General features: G+C 44.7%; 1 protein-coding gene across 1 annotated transcript in view; it reads left to right on the top strand.

Annotated features, from left to right (window-relative positions):
• Nucleotides 1-496: 496 nt before the first annotated feature.
• The window catches only part of NKAIN3 (sodium/potassium transporting ATPase interacting 3), a gene marked incomplete at its 3' end in the record, with an annotated part of 360451 nt that continues 348132 nt past the window's right edge, over nucleotides 497-12815 (top strand). Inside the window, exon 1 of the mRNA XM_081996270.1 lies at nucleotides 497-1162. Within this exon, the coding sequence (XP_081852396.1) occupies nucleotides 1109-1162 (54 nt within the window). The 5' untranslated portion in view covers nucleotides 497-1108. The remainder of the gene's footprint in view (nucleotides 1163-12815) is intronic.

Below are 12815 nucleotides of genomic sequence, written 5' to 3'. Positions count from 1 at the left end.
TCCCCGCCTCCCGACCGCAAGGGACAGCCGGAGCCCCCGGGCCCTCCTGGCGCAATGGCGTTGCCAGAGAGGGACCTCCCTCCCCCAGCACCGCCCGCCAGCGGCTGGGGCGGGGACCGAACAGCCCGAGCGCCCGCCTCGGACACCCGGGGCTCCCACCGCCCGCCTCGGACACCCGGGGCTCCCGCCGCCCGCGGAAACGGGCTCCCGGAGGTACCGTCCACTCTGGGAGCGGGCACCCAGCCTCCGCCGGACGGACGCCCTGAGAAGCGACGGCCGGGCTGCCGTCCCCCGCTGCCGTCTCCCGCCCACCCTGGGACCCTCCCTCCGCCCCCGCCGCAGCGCTGTCCACCACCCACAACCCGTCCACCCGCCCCCCGGCTTCCCTGGCCGCCGCACGGCCGGGCTGCTCCGGGGCCGGCCCCGCCCCGCCGCCCGGCGGCCGCCGCTCCCCCGCCCCGCCCCAGCCGCCCAAGTCCCTTGAACTTTCCCCGGGCTCTCGCAACAAGCTGCCGGCGCCGGGCTGCCTTGGCCCGCACAGCCACTGCCCTTCCGGCCGGGTCCCCCGCCAGCACTGCCTGCCCTCCGAGCCCCCCATAATCCCCGCCAACCGCCCACCCAGGGCGCGCCCTCCCGCCGCCACCGCCCCCGCTCCTCTCCCATCACACCGACCACAGCCCCCGCCTCGCCTGCCCTCCCTCGCACGCCCACCCGCGGCACTCACCCCACCCGCCAGCCCCCCGCCTCTCCGCACGCGGCTCCCTCTGCCCACCCCCGCCCCGGTCCGCACACGCCCATCCCGTCCCCTGCCCCTTCCCCGCAGCCAGACCCGCGCCGGGCAGAGCCCCCACTGCCGGCCGCCGGCTCCGGCTCCTCTCCCCGGGGCCGCGCTGCCCTCCGCGCTCCTTCCCGCCGGCGAGGAGAAACCCCCTCAACAAAGGAGGGGGAGCAGCGAAAGGCGGGGGACGGACGGACGGACAGCCACCCCCCCGGCCGGCCACTCTGTCCGGATGCGGTGAGCCCCCCGCTTCGCCTCCGGGGCCGCGTCAGCGCGGGAGGGAAGAAGAGGAGAAGCGGAGGCTCCCCGGTGGCGCGGCCGGCTGCCACCATGGGCTGCTGCACGGGGCGCTGCACGCTGATCTGCCTCTGCTCGCTGCAGCTGGTGAGTGCCCGCCCGCCCCGGGCACGCTTCGGCTTCGCGGCGGGGGGCGGGAAGGGACGGGCGCTCCCCCCAGCCCCGGGCACGGCCGCCGGCGGCACGGAGCGGCGCTGAGCCGACCGCGGAGCTGTCCGCACCCTATGCGAGTTGCGGGCGGCCGACCCCGCTCCCGCCGCCCCGACGGCCCGCCCGCGCCGGCTCCTCGCCCCCAGCCCCCCCGCGGCCCGTAAGTTTCGTGGTGCCACTCGAGGAGGACGCGGCGCGGGGGCGAGGGCGGCCCGGTGGCTGTGGGGCGGGGAGGCGGGGGCCGGGGCCCGGGCGGCTGTCAGCGCTCACGGCCCGAGGGACGGAGAGAGACGGACCCCCCCGGCCCCTGCGGTCTCGTTCCCCGCCTGTGCCGGGCGGGGCTTCCCCCGTCCGCCGGGAGAGGCGAGGCCGGTGCCCGAGGGGCGGCGGCCGCGGCGGGGCCCGGGCCGGGCCGGGCGCTGCTGGGCGCTGCCGCCCGCCGCCCCTGTCAGCCCGGAGGGTAGGGAGCCGGGAAGAACGCCGTCGTCGCCGCCCCTTGCTTTTTTCCATTTTTCTTAACCTTTGAGAAGGCGGCGTGTGGTGGCCCTCTGCTGTGACGTCGGGTGGGATTCCTTTCCTCCCATGAAATATTCCTCCGTGTGCAGTGGGAAGAGCAGAAGGGTGCACCTTCTTCTCTTTGTTTACCGAAGTTGGCATATTTGTTTCAGAGAAAAGAGTTGTTGAGACAAAACACTGCCGAGCGATAATAATCCTTGCTCTGGCTCGTTAGCCGGCTGATAAAATAGCGCTCCTCTTTTAACAGTAGTCCCTGGTCCCAAGAGTATTTTAAAAGATTTTTCTCTTTTCTAGTGACTCAGAGTCATCATTTTGCCACATGATCTTTCTTAAAATGAGTGCTGGTCCTTGTATATGTGTCTGTAAAGAAGAAAAGTGGGATGCATTGACTGTTTGGGGTTTTTTTTCCCTTCCTCATCCTTTGCTAATCTTTCTAGTTTTCTGTTACAGCACTTTGAAACTGCTTCTATTTCAGGGGTAATACAGTTAAATGCAATACGTACAATTACTTCATTTGAAGATCCTCGTTCATGTTCAAGGCTTTATGCCAGATTCTCAGCCTGTGTAAACTGGTGTTACCTCCATGGTTTCCAGTGCAAGTCTGGACCTTATTCAGATGTGCTTTAGTGTCATGGAGCTAAGTGTGGTGTCAGTACTTCAATGGCACAACCTTGCCAAAAAGTAGAGAAGACGTACGATTTGCACTTCTAGTGTGAGGAGGGCTTTGTTTATATGTTTCTGGCCTTTCCCCCTCCCCTTGTTTTGCATCAGTTTTGCAGATACTGTCCTATCGACTGCAGCAGAATCCCTCTTGATTTACTTCAGTGCATGTGGGAGAGGAAACAAACCCTTTTTCTTCAAATATATCCCTCTGCCAGTTATGAAGGTTATAATAACTGTATTTACTATTCTGTAGAATTCATTGGAGGCTATAAAAATTGAAGTAAAGTGTGAATAGCCACCATAATCTGCAGAGAAATGCATATAAAGTCTTTCAGAAAAAGATTTGTATTTTATAAAAGGCCTATCAGATGATATAACAACTTTCAAAAATGACTTTAATGTGTATTTTTTTTCTACTGTACTTACCTGTTTTATAATAATGTTCCACTGTCATATCCATGTCTTTCAGGCACTGATAAATGTCAGTATGGCAAAATGTTTTCATTTTACTTTATTTTCATTTAAAAAGAAAAGTCATCTTTTAGATCCAAGAAGTAATCTAGAAGACATGAACTTAAAGCTCAGTGATCTCAGTGGTGGTAGCGTTCAGTTTATGTCTGTAGACGTTGTCACCACAGGCGGTTTTGGATCTTTTTCTAACATCTCAGAGGGCACGAATATAAAGTATGCACAACAAAACCCCATCCCTGGATATTACTGTCATTAAGTGAGATTTATTTTACCTTGCATCCATTTGTGGAGGGTGTGAGAGAGGTATTACTGGCTGTGGACAACATTTACGTAAAATGTTACAAAACCCAAAGCACTTATAGTGCTAATTTGTAGCATTTCAGAAGTACAGATGATTTACACAACTTGAGGAAAAACTTTAGAAAAAGAGACAGATGGGCATGTATTTTAGAAAAGGAAGTTGTTCACCTTATTCCTATTCTGGTCATGTCAGAAAAGGGCTTGGGAGCAGTTCAGGCTTAACCTTAAGATTATCCTTTAGCTATCACCTGTAAAAGACATCACTTATAAAAGATGTTGCTAACTGTATTTTATAGCATACATGTATTGTGTAGATTTTCCTCGATATGAGATGATTTGAAGTAAAAAAGCCAAATTACTGGAAACATGTTCGTACCAAAGATTTGGTTCTTGTTCTAAAAAAGGATGCAGTGTTTAGTGGCCTCAAAACACAGTCTCTTTATTCCCTAAAACTGTCATCTTCTCTAACTTTTGCCTAGTCTGGGTGGTTATATGTTGCTGGGATGAAGTAGTACAAGGTGAAGAGAGCAACAGTTATTGTATATGACAGTCTATAAAATACCCTTTCTCTAATGAAAATGCATTAAGTGTATTACCTTCAAGAAGATTTGTTTGTGATTTTCAGCGCTGTTTGTCAGTTGGAGGATTTTGTCATAAAAATGACAATAATATCAGTTTTCAGTTATGTTTTGATCCATGAAAATGTTTATTTCTGACTGACAGCTTTTACGTTTTGCAATAAACACATTTTAATGTTGAATCCAGTAATCTCAAGGACAGTCTGTATTTAGTCTTCTATTGTTTAATGATAGGCTAATTCTGAAACGTGAATTCGTATCGTTATGTGTAATACAGTTTTCTGGAAATAATCACCGAGACAGGGGAAGCTAGATGGCACCAGGTCAGAAGAAACTGTTGGCCGTATGGTTTCCTTGAACCTCTCCAGGTGGATTCTGCTTCTGAAAGCCAAGGGAATTTTGTGTAAGGAGAAGAATATCGTGCTCCCCCCAATGCCCCCCCCCCCATCTTTCACTGTGTTGCTCTTCCTGACTGAAGCATTGTCATATGCCACTTCCAAAGTTGTCAGGCTAAGAACTCAGAAGTGTATGTGTACCTTTTTGTGCATAAATCTGTCATTAAGACTATTGGGAGTTATGTACACATCAGGAAAACATATCATAAGGATATATGAATCCTTTGGATTACAGACACAGTTCTTGCTGGTGTCACTAGAAGCCTCAGACGTTGGCCTTGTCTGCACTCAAAAATTAAAGCAGCCACCAGAGGTGGTACCTGTGCTAGTGTAGCCACAAAATACTGCCACATGAACATGTTTGGAAAATAAAAACAAATTCAAAAAATATTAAATTCTAGAAGGGGTAAATTGACAACGAATTGGAGAGAGGTTTAGCTGTGTGAATCTAATTGATGTTAATATGTGTCGCACAGTGAAAACCTTCATGCTGCTTTGAAGATGTGTTTCTGAGAAACTACCATTGCAGGATAATTTTGTTTCAACAGTCACAGTAAGTGGAAGTTTTTGGTACCTAGGAGTGTGCAGAGATATAAACACAAAGAACTCTAAGTAACAGAGATTGTGAATGAGATTTTCAAAGCGGTGAAGGGAAAATTAATGGAAAGCGGGTGGCGAAGTCCGTTTCATTGCTTTGACAATCTCATTTCATGCGTTTATCCTTGGACTTCCCTGCAGTGCCTTCATTGTATAGGTCTTGACTTAGAAGTGTATGTTTTATCCAGTAAATAGTAAACTGTAAAATAGGCTGTTCCCTATTTTTAACCTGTTACTTTACAAATAATTTGTCCGCAGCCCATACCGGGAAATGATTCCAGTGGAAATGCAGCTTCTGTGTGTTAATGTTTTGACTAGCGATTGTTTGGGGAACGCAGTTGGTCATTTTAACAGACTAATTCCTCTCAGTATTCAGAAGATTTATGTTTGTGGTTGCCATTAACATTAATTATACTGATGTATGTAAATCCTTATGCTTGGAGATGAGACTATATCCATTAGACCGAACAGTAACGTTTCATCATTTGTTACTGTACACAGTGGAATTTAAGCAGTTATGTGGGGAAGTGATGTATGCCATGTATAGATTTTCATCTCATTTTAAAATGCTTTATAAAGCTGGAAACTCTAAATTATGATTTTGGCTCTCTGTGCTTGTATGTTAGAACTGACAGATAACAGTTATTCAGGTAACAGCTCAGGCATTCAAGGGGTTTGATAAATTTGAGAAAGTAAAGTCTTTGAACCGGTAAATTGCTGCATCTTTTTATGTTGGTAAAAGAATCACTGACCCACTGATCTGGAGATGAAGCATCTGTCCACTGATAAAGGAGGAGGAAGTATGAGGGGGTGCCCATTGTGCTAGCAAGGGTGGAGGAGGCTTGGGATTTTAGCCCCAAACAATGCGCTGGTTGCAGGATGTCGCCCTTTCTGTTAAGGCAGCTGACGTGGGAATGGTGTTTTTCTCTGATGACTCAAAAGACATTCTCAAAACGTGTACGCCTTGCTGGTGGCTGTGCCTGAGAGGCTGATACGTGTGTTGTACGGGTGTATAATTTTATTTAACATTAAGGTTGGAAGTAATACGCTGCATCCAGTAGAACTACTTGAGTTAAATCTTTGCAATCCAAAAAATGTATGAGACTATGTAATTTTTAGGATCTTTCTCATCAGGGACAAAAGAGTTACAAATAGCAGCAAGTGTTTTTCACTTTGTGTTTTTGGTTTATTTTACAAAATTGTTGGGAGATACCTCTTAGGAAAACACACATTCCCAGTGCATCAGCACTGTAGTGTTTAACCACGCCATGCACCAGAAATTCATCCTCAGCAGTGAAATCCCCTTCCCCTACATGCACCTTCTAGGTATAAAGTGGATCCTCTAGTTTTGGGGCCAATTTGGTAAGTTGGTAAATAAGTGATAAAATCACAGTTCTTTAATTTTTCAGGTAGAAGTGTTGCATTTTGGCTCTTCTGTGATCTCAAAATTACTTTTCCACATAAATAAATTAATTTAATTGATTAGATGAGCAAGGAGAGAATCAAACCAGTCGCATAGATCATTGGCCCTGATATGGCACAAGAAAAGTGAGTGGAGTTTTCGTACTTCATTTGAATAGGACTGGAATCGATTCACACATTCAGTACAGATACTGTTAAGATGATCTCTTCTTGGATGTACACAGTGAAAAGAGGAAGGGCAGTGGACCCAGGATGCAACAAGGAGGAAATTCTGATTAAATATTAGGGGGGGAAAAACAATTCACAGTCAGAGCAGTCATACATTGGATCATGTTTTCCAGAGAAGTAGTGGAAATTCCATCCTTGAATAAATTCAAAACCCAGATGAACATAGCTCTGAAAAACCTGATCTAACTGAAGTGTATCTTATGTTGAATTTGGCCCTGCTATTAGTAAAGGTTTTACCAGATGACCTCCAGAGATTCCTTTCGACTGAGGTTATGCCATGATTATATGATCTTACCAGAGCATAAGGAATAAGGGCCTTCAATTCTTTATTAGGAGGGTATTTAAAACACACAATAACTTGAGTTATTTGAAGTAATTGGTTTCTTAATTTGTTGTGGGAATAATACTGTAGAAATACACTTGAAATTTTGACACTCCCCCACAACATCTAAATAGGAGAGATATGGATTTGATAGGTAGACTGTTGGGTGGATGAGGAATTGGCTGGATGGTCACATCCAGAGGGTACTAGTCAATGGCTTAATGTCCAGATGGAGATCGGTGATGAGTAGTGTCCCTCAGGAGTCGATACTGGGACCAGTACTGTTTAATGTCTTCATGAATGACAGACAGTGGGATCAAGTGTGCCCTCAGCCAGTTTGCAGATGACACCAAGCTGAGTCGTGCTGTTGACACACCTGATGGATGGGATGCTGTGCAGAGGGATCTGGACAAGCTCAAGGAATGAGCCCCTGTGAACCTCATGAGGTTCAACAAGGCCAAGTGCAGGGTCCTGAACCTCGGTTGGGGCAACCTCCGGTATCAGTACCGGCTGGGGATGAAGGGATTGAGAGCAGCCCTGATGAGAAGGACTTGGGGGTACTGGTGGATGAAAAGCTGGACATGAGCCAGCAATGTGTGCTCACAGCCCAGAAGGCCAACCGTATCCTGGGCTGCATCCAAAGCAACATGGCCAGCAGGTCAAGGGAGGTGATTCTGCCCCTCTACTGCACTCTGGTGAGACCCCACCTGGAGTCCTGTGTCCAGCTCTGGAGCCTTCAGCACAGGAAAGACATGGACCTGTTGGAGTGGGTCCAGAGGAGGGCCACAAAAATGATCAGAGGGATCATGGAACACCTCTCCTCCGAGGACAGGCTGAGAGAGCTGGGGTTGTTCAGCCTGGAGAAGAGAAGGCTCCAGGGAGACCTTACTGCAGCCTTCCAGTACTTCAAGAGGGCCTATAAGAAAGATGGGGACAGACTTTTTAGCAGGGCCTATTGTACTAGGACAAGGGGTAATGGTTTTAAACTAAAAGAGGGCAGATTTAGACTAGATGTAAGGAAAAAATTTTTGACAATGAGGATGGTGAAACACTGGCACAGGTTGCCCAGAGGCGTGGTAGATGCCCCATCCCTGGAAACACTGAAGGTCAGGTTGGACAGGGCTCTGAGCAACCTGATCTAGTTGAAGATGTCCCTGCTGATTGCAGGGGGTTTGGACTAGATGACCTTTAAAGATCCCTTCCAACCCAAACTATTCTATGATTCTATGATAAAAATCTTTGTATTCCCTTGTATCTCTTGGTATCTAACTTCAGTGTTGAACTAAATGAGAAATATATGTGATGGCCATGTTATTTGTTATTTCACAAAGAATAATTCTGTGGTACAGTATAGTATGTCAAATCTTTTGAACTCATTAGAATTGAAGCAAACTATATTTTATTTATTTTGTCCTGTAATTAATTCCTTAAGCAAGACTGCAATAATTTTGGGGCAAAGAGCCTGTTATTTCTATCTGTACGAGGAAATGAACTGCACATTTTTGGGTTTGGATGAGTAATATAAAGGAGCAGTTACTGTGTGGTTCAAGGGGATGGTAATGTAATACAGTTTTTCACCTCTAGGTCACATTTTGAAATTCATTGCAAGTTAGATGAGGGCAAATGTTATTATAGGTTGTATGAAATGTTAGTGGTCTTGATATAGTATCAATATGAAAATATCATCTCCATATTAATCCTAATTTCCACCTTTTATGTACTACTGGGAGGGTCAAGGTTGGTGGCCACTGTATTGTGAAGACCAAAGCAATCTTTTTTGCCCATGTTTTCCAGGTCATCTTTTCAGTGGTGCTAGCAAGGCGGTGTAATGAAGTTTACACTGCCTTTGCTCATACCAGGCATGGTATCTTTGTTAGGGTCATCAGCACAGGAAGGCATTTGTAACACTTTATGAGATACATTAAGTAAAATGAAAAAGATTGTTAATTGCTTTGATTTTGTGTAAATTTCATCTTTTTCATTCGTCAGAAAGAAGAACATTTCTTACTGTTTGTAAGAAATTAAAACTAAACAAAATGTACTTTTTATTTTGCCCTGAAAATAGAATTTGAGAATAGCAAATCGAAAATGTCTCACTTTGAATCTTGAAGCAGCTCAGCTTTATCTAAAATGAAAGAGTTTTCTTCTCATCTATCCAGAGAAGTTAATGCATACCTTCCTAAAGGGTATGCCAGCAGGTTTTGGATCCTACACTGCTACAGTTAGAGAGACCTGCAATTCCTTGACAGCGAAGTGCCAGCAGCACTGTCAAACTGTGACAGGTTTTTGTATGTCATAGGCTTTTCCCCCCCCCCCCTATGTATGACCAGTGAAATCTTTGTAATCTCACTATGGATCTATGCCTTTGGCAGGTCTGTAGAAGACAGTGGTAAGATGGATTTTATCACTGTTCTCGGATCTCAGGAACATACAGAGTTGTTAAGACCCTGGTAATAAAAAGGTAGTGAAAGATTTTATTTTAGTCTTTTTACTTTTTACTATACTTCCTTATCATCTTGTCTTTCTCCAAACACAGCAATACCTTGCATGTAATCTCAGCTCAGATGGATTTTTTTAATGCTGTGGTGATTTGGGACTTGTTCTTACGAGTTGCTGAGTGCCCTCCAGCTCTCATTAAAGTTGCTGAAAGTCATTCTTTTACATATAGGGTCTTTATAATGATAAGTTTGAGCAAAAGCAGCAGTGAACCCCTTCCACCTAATGAATGCCAGCATTATAGTAAAGGGAAAAGAATAAGAAAAGTTTTCTACTTAATACAATAACCAGTTTTTGCCAGATAAATATCCCTTACAAACTTTAACATCACAAAGTAGTACAATTGAAAATTTTATGAAATGCGGAAGGAAGATAATTGTAAAACAATTATTTATGTTGAGAGTGACTCTCTTGAATAATCACCATTGGTTCTTCCACAGATGTCTCCAAAGGGGGTTGAGAGAAAGTTTTTTTTGTTTCATTAGTACAGAATTTTTAGCTGAGAGTAAGTATAAATATATATGAAGAGCATATGTTTGACAATAAGCCAAATGGAACTTCCCTAAACAGGGTTTTGACACACACCAAAGAAGCTACAGATAAAGCAAAGCAAGTGCATGAGCAGAAAAATCCTGAAATGCTTTTATAGTGAGGGAGATTATGTGGGAGCGTGGGATGAAAAGTGTAGAAAGGCACATTTAGGTGAGTGTAAAGAAAGTGGGACATGGAAGCCCTCTTCAGCAATCAGATTAAAGTTGCTCTCTGTGTGGGAGGAATTCCTGTCCACGGTTTCACTGAAAACAATATCTTAAGAAAAAACCTTTTATCTATTTTTTTCTAACATGCCGCTGCTGATAAGCCAGTTTCTCACTATTCTGTTGTAAAGTTACTGTGGTAGTGTCAGACTTCTTGAATAAAAAGAGCCAAGGAAGCAAAACTATATTGTGATGATATTTTCTAGGGAGATTGGAATGAATGGCAGTCTTTCTCATCCAACTTTAGTTTTTGCCTTTGGTTGATCCTTGAATACTCTGCGTCCTCCTGGGAAAGCTGCAGCTTCATTGGCCTGTCGGCAGTTCCCGGAGCCTCATGTGAGCAAAGTGCTTCTGGAGCTTACGAGCGTGCAGCTGAAGCTCGGCACAAGACACAGTCGAAACGAGTAGACATGTAAATCCTTATCAGCCTCGTACATCCCTACAAAAGAAAAACAACAACAACAGTTAAATGCAGATATTTAGGTGGATTGAAAAGAGCTCATAATATGTCTAAAAGCATTTTGGAAATGGGATTCTGTTCAAATGGAGTGCATAAAGAAAAATCCTTTTGGAAATTTAGTCTCTGCAATCAAAGAATAAAAAGCTGAAGAATTCTAAAGCTGGAAACTGTAGTGCATTATAATGCAGGAATAACATCACAGAAATATATAGTTCTACTTCTGCTTGTGAGCTATTTATTTTTTCCTGCTAAAAGCTTGCTGTGTCTTTCTCCTGCAGAGCAAGCGGAGTGTTTCATTTCTCTAATATGTATTTTTTTTCATGAATTAAGTAGACATCATCAAGGTAAGTGTGTTTAGATTTTAACTGGAACAGAAACCTTGCTGCTTCTACGGATTGAATAATTTACATCATGGAAACCTCAAAAGCCTCTCTGCCCTCTAACACAGATAGAGCTACTCAGAAAACTGAAGAGAGGTGGTCTCCTCATGGACATCCCCTGAGCTACTGAAGATTCTTTAATCAGGCTATAGTCAATCAGCTGTACTTTTGTAAGATGCCTGTTTTAGTGTAACCACTAACATGTGCATTTGGGAAGCCTTAAAATGCCCATATGTGGAAGATATTTTTGCCAATTTTGACCATTTCCAGTTAATTCTTATGTTGATGAAAGTTGCAGGTTGGCGCTCTGCCTCATCCTTCTTCTGATATACTGTTTGTTTTCAACAACTGGAAACTCTTGTCTCCAATGCCTAGCTGTGAAATGATACACAATTTCCATTCTCCCCTTCCTCTTTTTTCTTGAGCCAGATGATTTGTTCCCAACTTTCCTCCCAACTATTTCAGAACAAGTTCCAAGTTCTGATCCTCATCTGTTTTATCAAAGCAGGATTCATACCCTGTTCCCCTCAACCCCAAACCAGTCAAGACTGTTAAAATTTACTTGTGGCTGCAAATGGGTTCAGTGAACATTTGGTTTAAGATTCTCCCCATCCTGAAAATATCCTTCACTTCTGTGGTTGAGTTCTCCCATAGCCCGTGGCTAAAAATACTACATCATTCTAGAGAACTGGAAGGACTGGCAAATGTGTTTGCAGTTACACATGACAGATAGAATTCCTCTGTTAAAACAGAGTAATTAATGCTGTTCAGCAGAGCACTTTCAAAAACAAGGATGAATCTTCAGTCTTAAGGATCTACATGTGTTTTTCTCTAACTTATCTTCCAGCATTATTAAGAGAAAGCAAAGTCATGCAGAAATGCATTTATGGTACTGTGGTCCATTTCACTTGTAGGAAAATCAAGTACGTGGTTGTTATCTGATTGATTTACATCTATACAACGTGAGTAGGATTTCTTTCAGTCTAAGCCACAGTTACTTGTGGTTCTTCACATCATGTTTGTTGCACAGCATTATAAAAATGTCTGGTTAGTTCAGAAAAGAAGGCAATATGGACGAGTGATGCCTGATAAATGAACTAGTAATGTGATTTACTGTAATGCTGTTTGTCAGGGGACTTGCAAGAAGAGTGTTAAAATGGAATGGAAAAGGTGCTTCCAAGACTGAATTTACAATGACAAATTAGACATATGAATGACAGTAGCCTAAATCCAAACTTCATTCAAATGTCACAAATGAGTTGAAGTATATTGAGGTATATTAGATACCGTGAATGGCTTTAAGTTTTATTACTAATGTATAATTTAATTGTAATGGCTTGATGAAAGCCAAAGCTGCCTGAGTTGTGCCAGAAGTAACCACAAAATGCTAAAGTTTATTTAAATTGCATTAAGAGATGAAGCCCTTCATTTCTCTAATGTCTATGTTTTTCATGAGTTAAGTAGACATCATGAAGATACATGGGTTTAGATTTTAATTGTAACCAGTTACGTCTGTTAATCTCTACAACTGTAATCAGTTGAATGTACCGAGGACTCAAAATGTAGCCTGTGCAGCTGAAATGCGGTGTGCCGCCTTGGCACAGCAGTAATGTGGGGTGCCTGAAGCCTTGACCTTAACTGCAATGTGGAGCAGCCACACCAGGATGTTACTGAGTCCCATCACACAGGTACATGCACCTTGTTGCTTGTTCTCTTGTGGGACAGGTTCTAAAACTGTATCCCCCCTGATCTCCTGAAATTTGCTACACACCCTGCGTTTTAAAAAGTGTATTGCGTAATGGCTGGAGGGTAATACTACCTGTAACCTCCTTTGGTCACAAGCCTCCTTTGTTAACAAGCCTGGATCATCTAGAAAGCAGTAGCACATCTGTTTTATGAAGGTTGCACCCCTGTGCTGAGCTGTGTTCTAAACCCACCAGCTGCGTGGTCACAGAGACCACAGAATCACAGAATCACTAAGGTTGGAAAGGACCTTCAAGATCATCA

This window comes from Phaethon aethereus, assembly GCF_964289735.1.
Source record: "Phaethon aethereus genome assembly, chromosome: 2".
In the NCBI taxonomy this organism is placed as follows: Eukaryota; Metazoa; Chordata; class Aves; order Phaethontiformes; family Phaethontidae; genus Phaethon; species Phaethon aethereus.
Note: the sequence above shows the minus strand (reverse complement) of the source record. Positions and strands in the feature narration are given on the sequence as shown.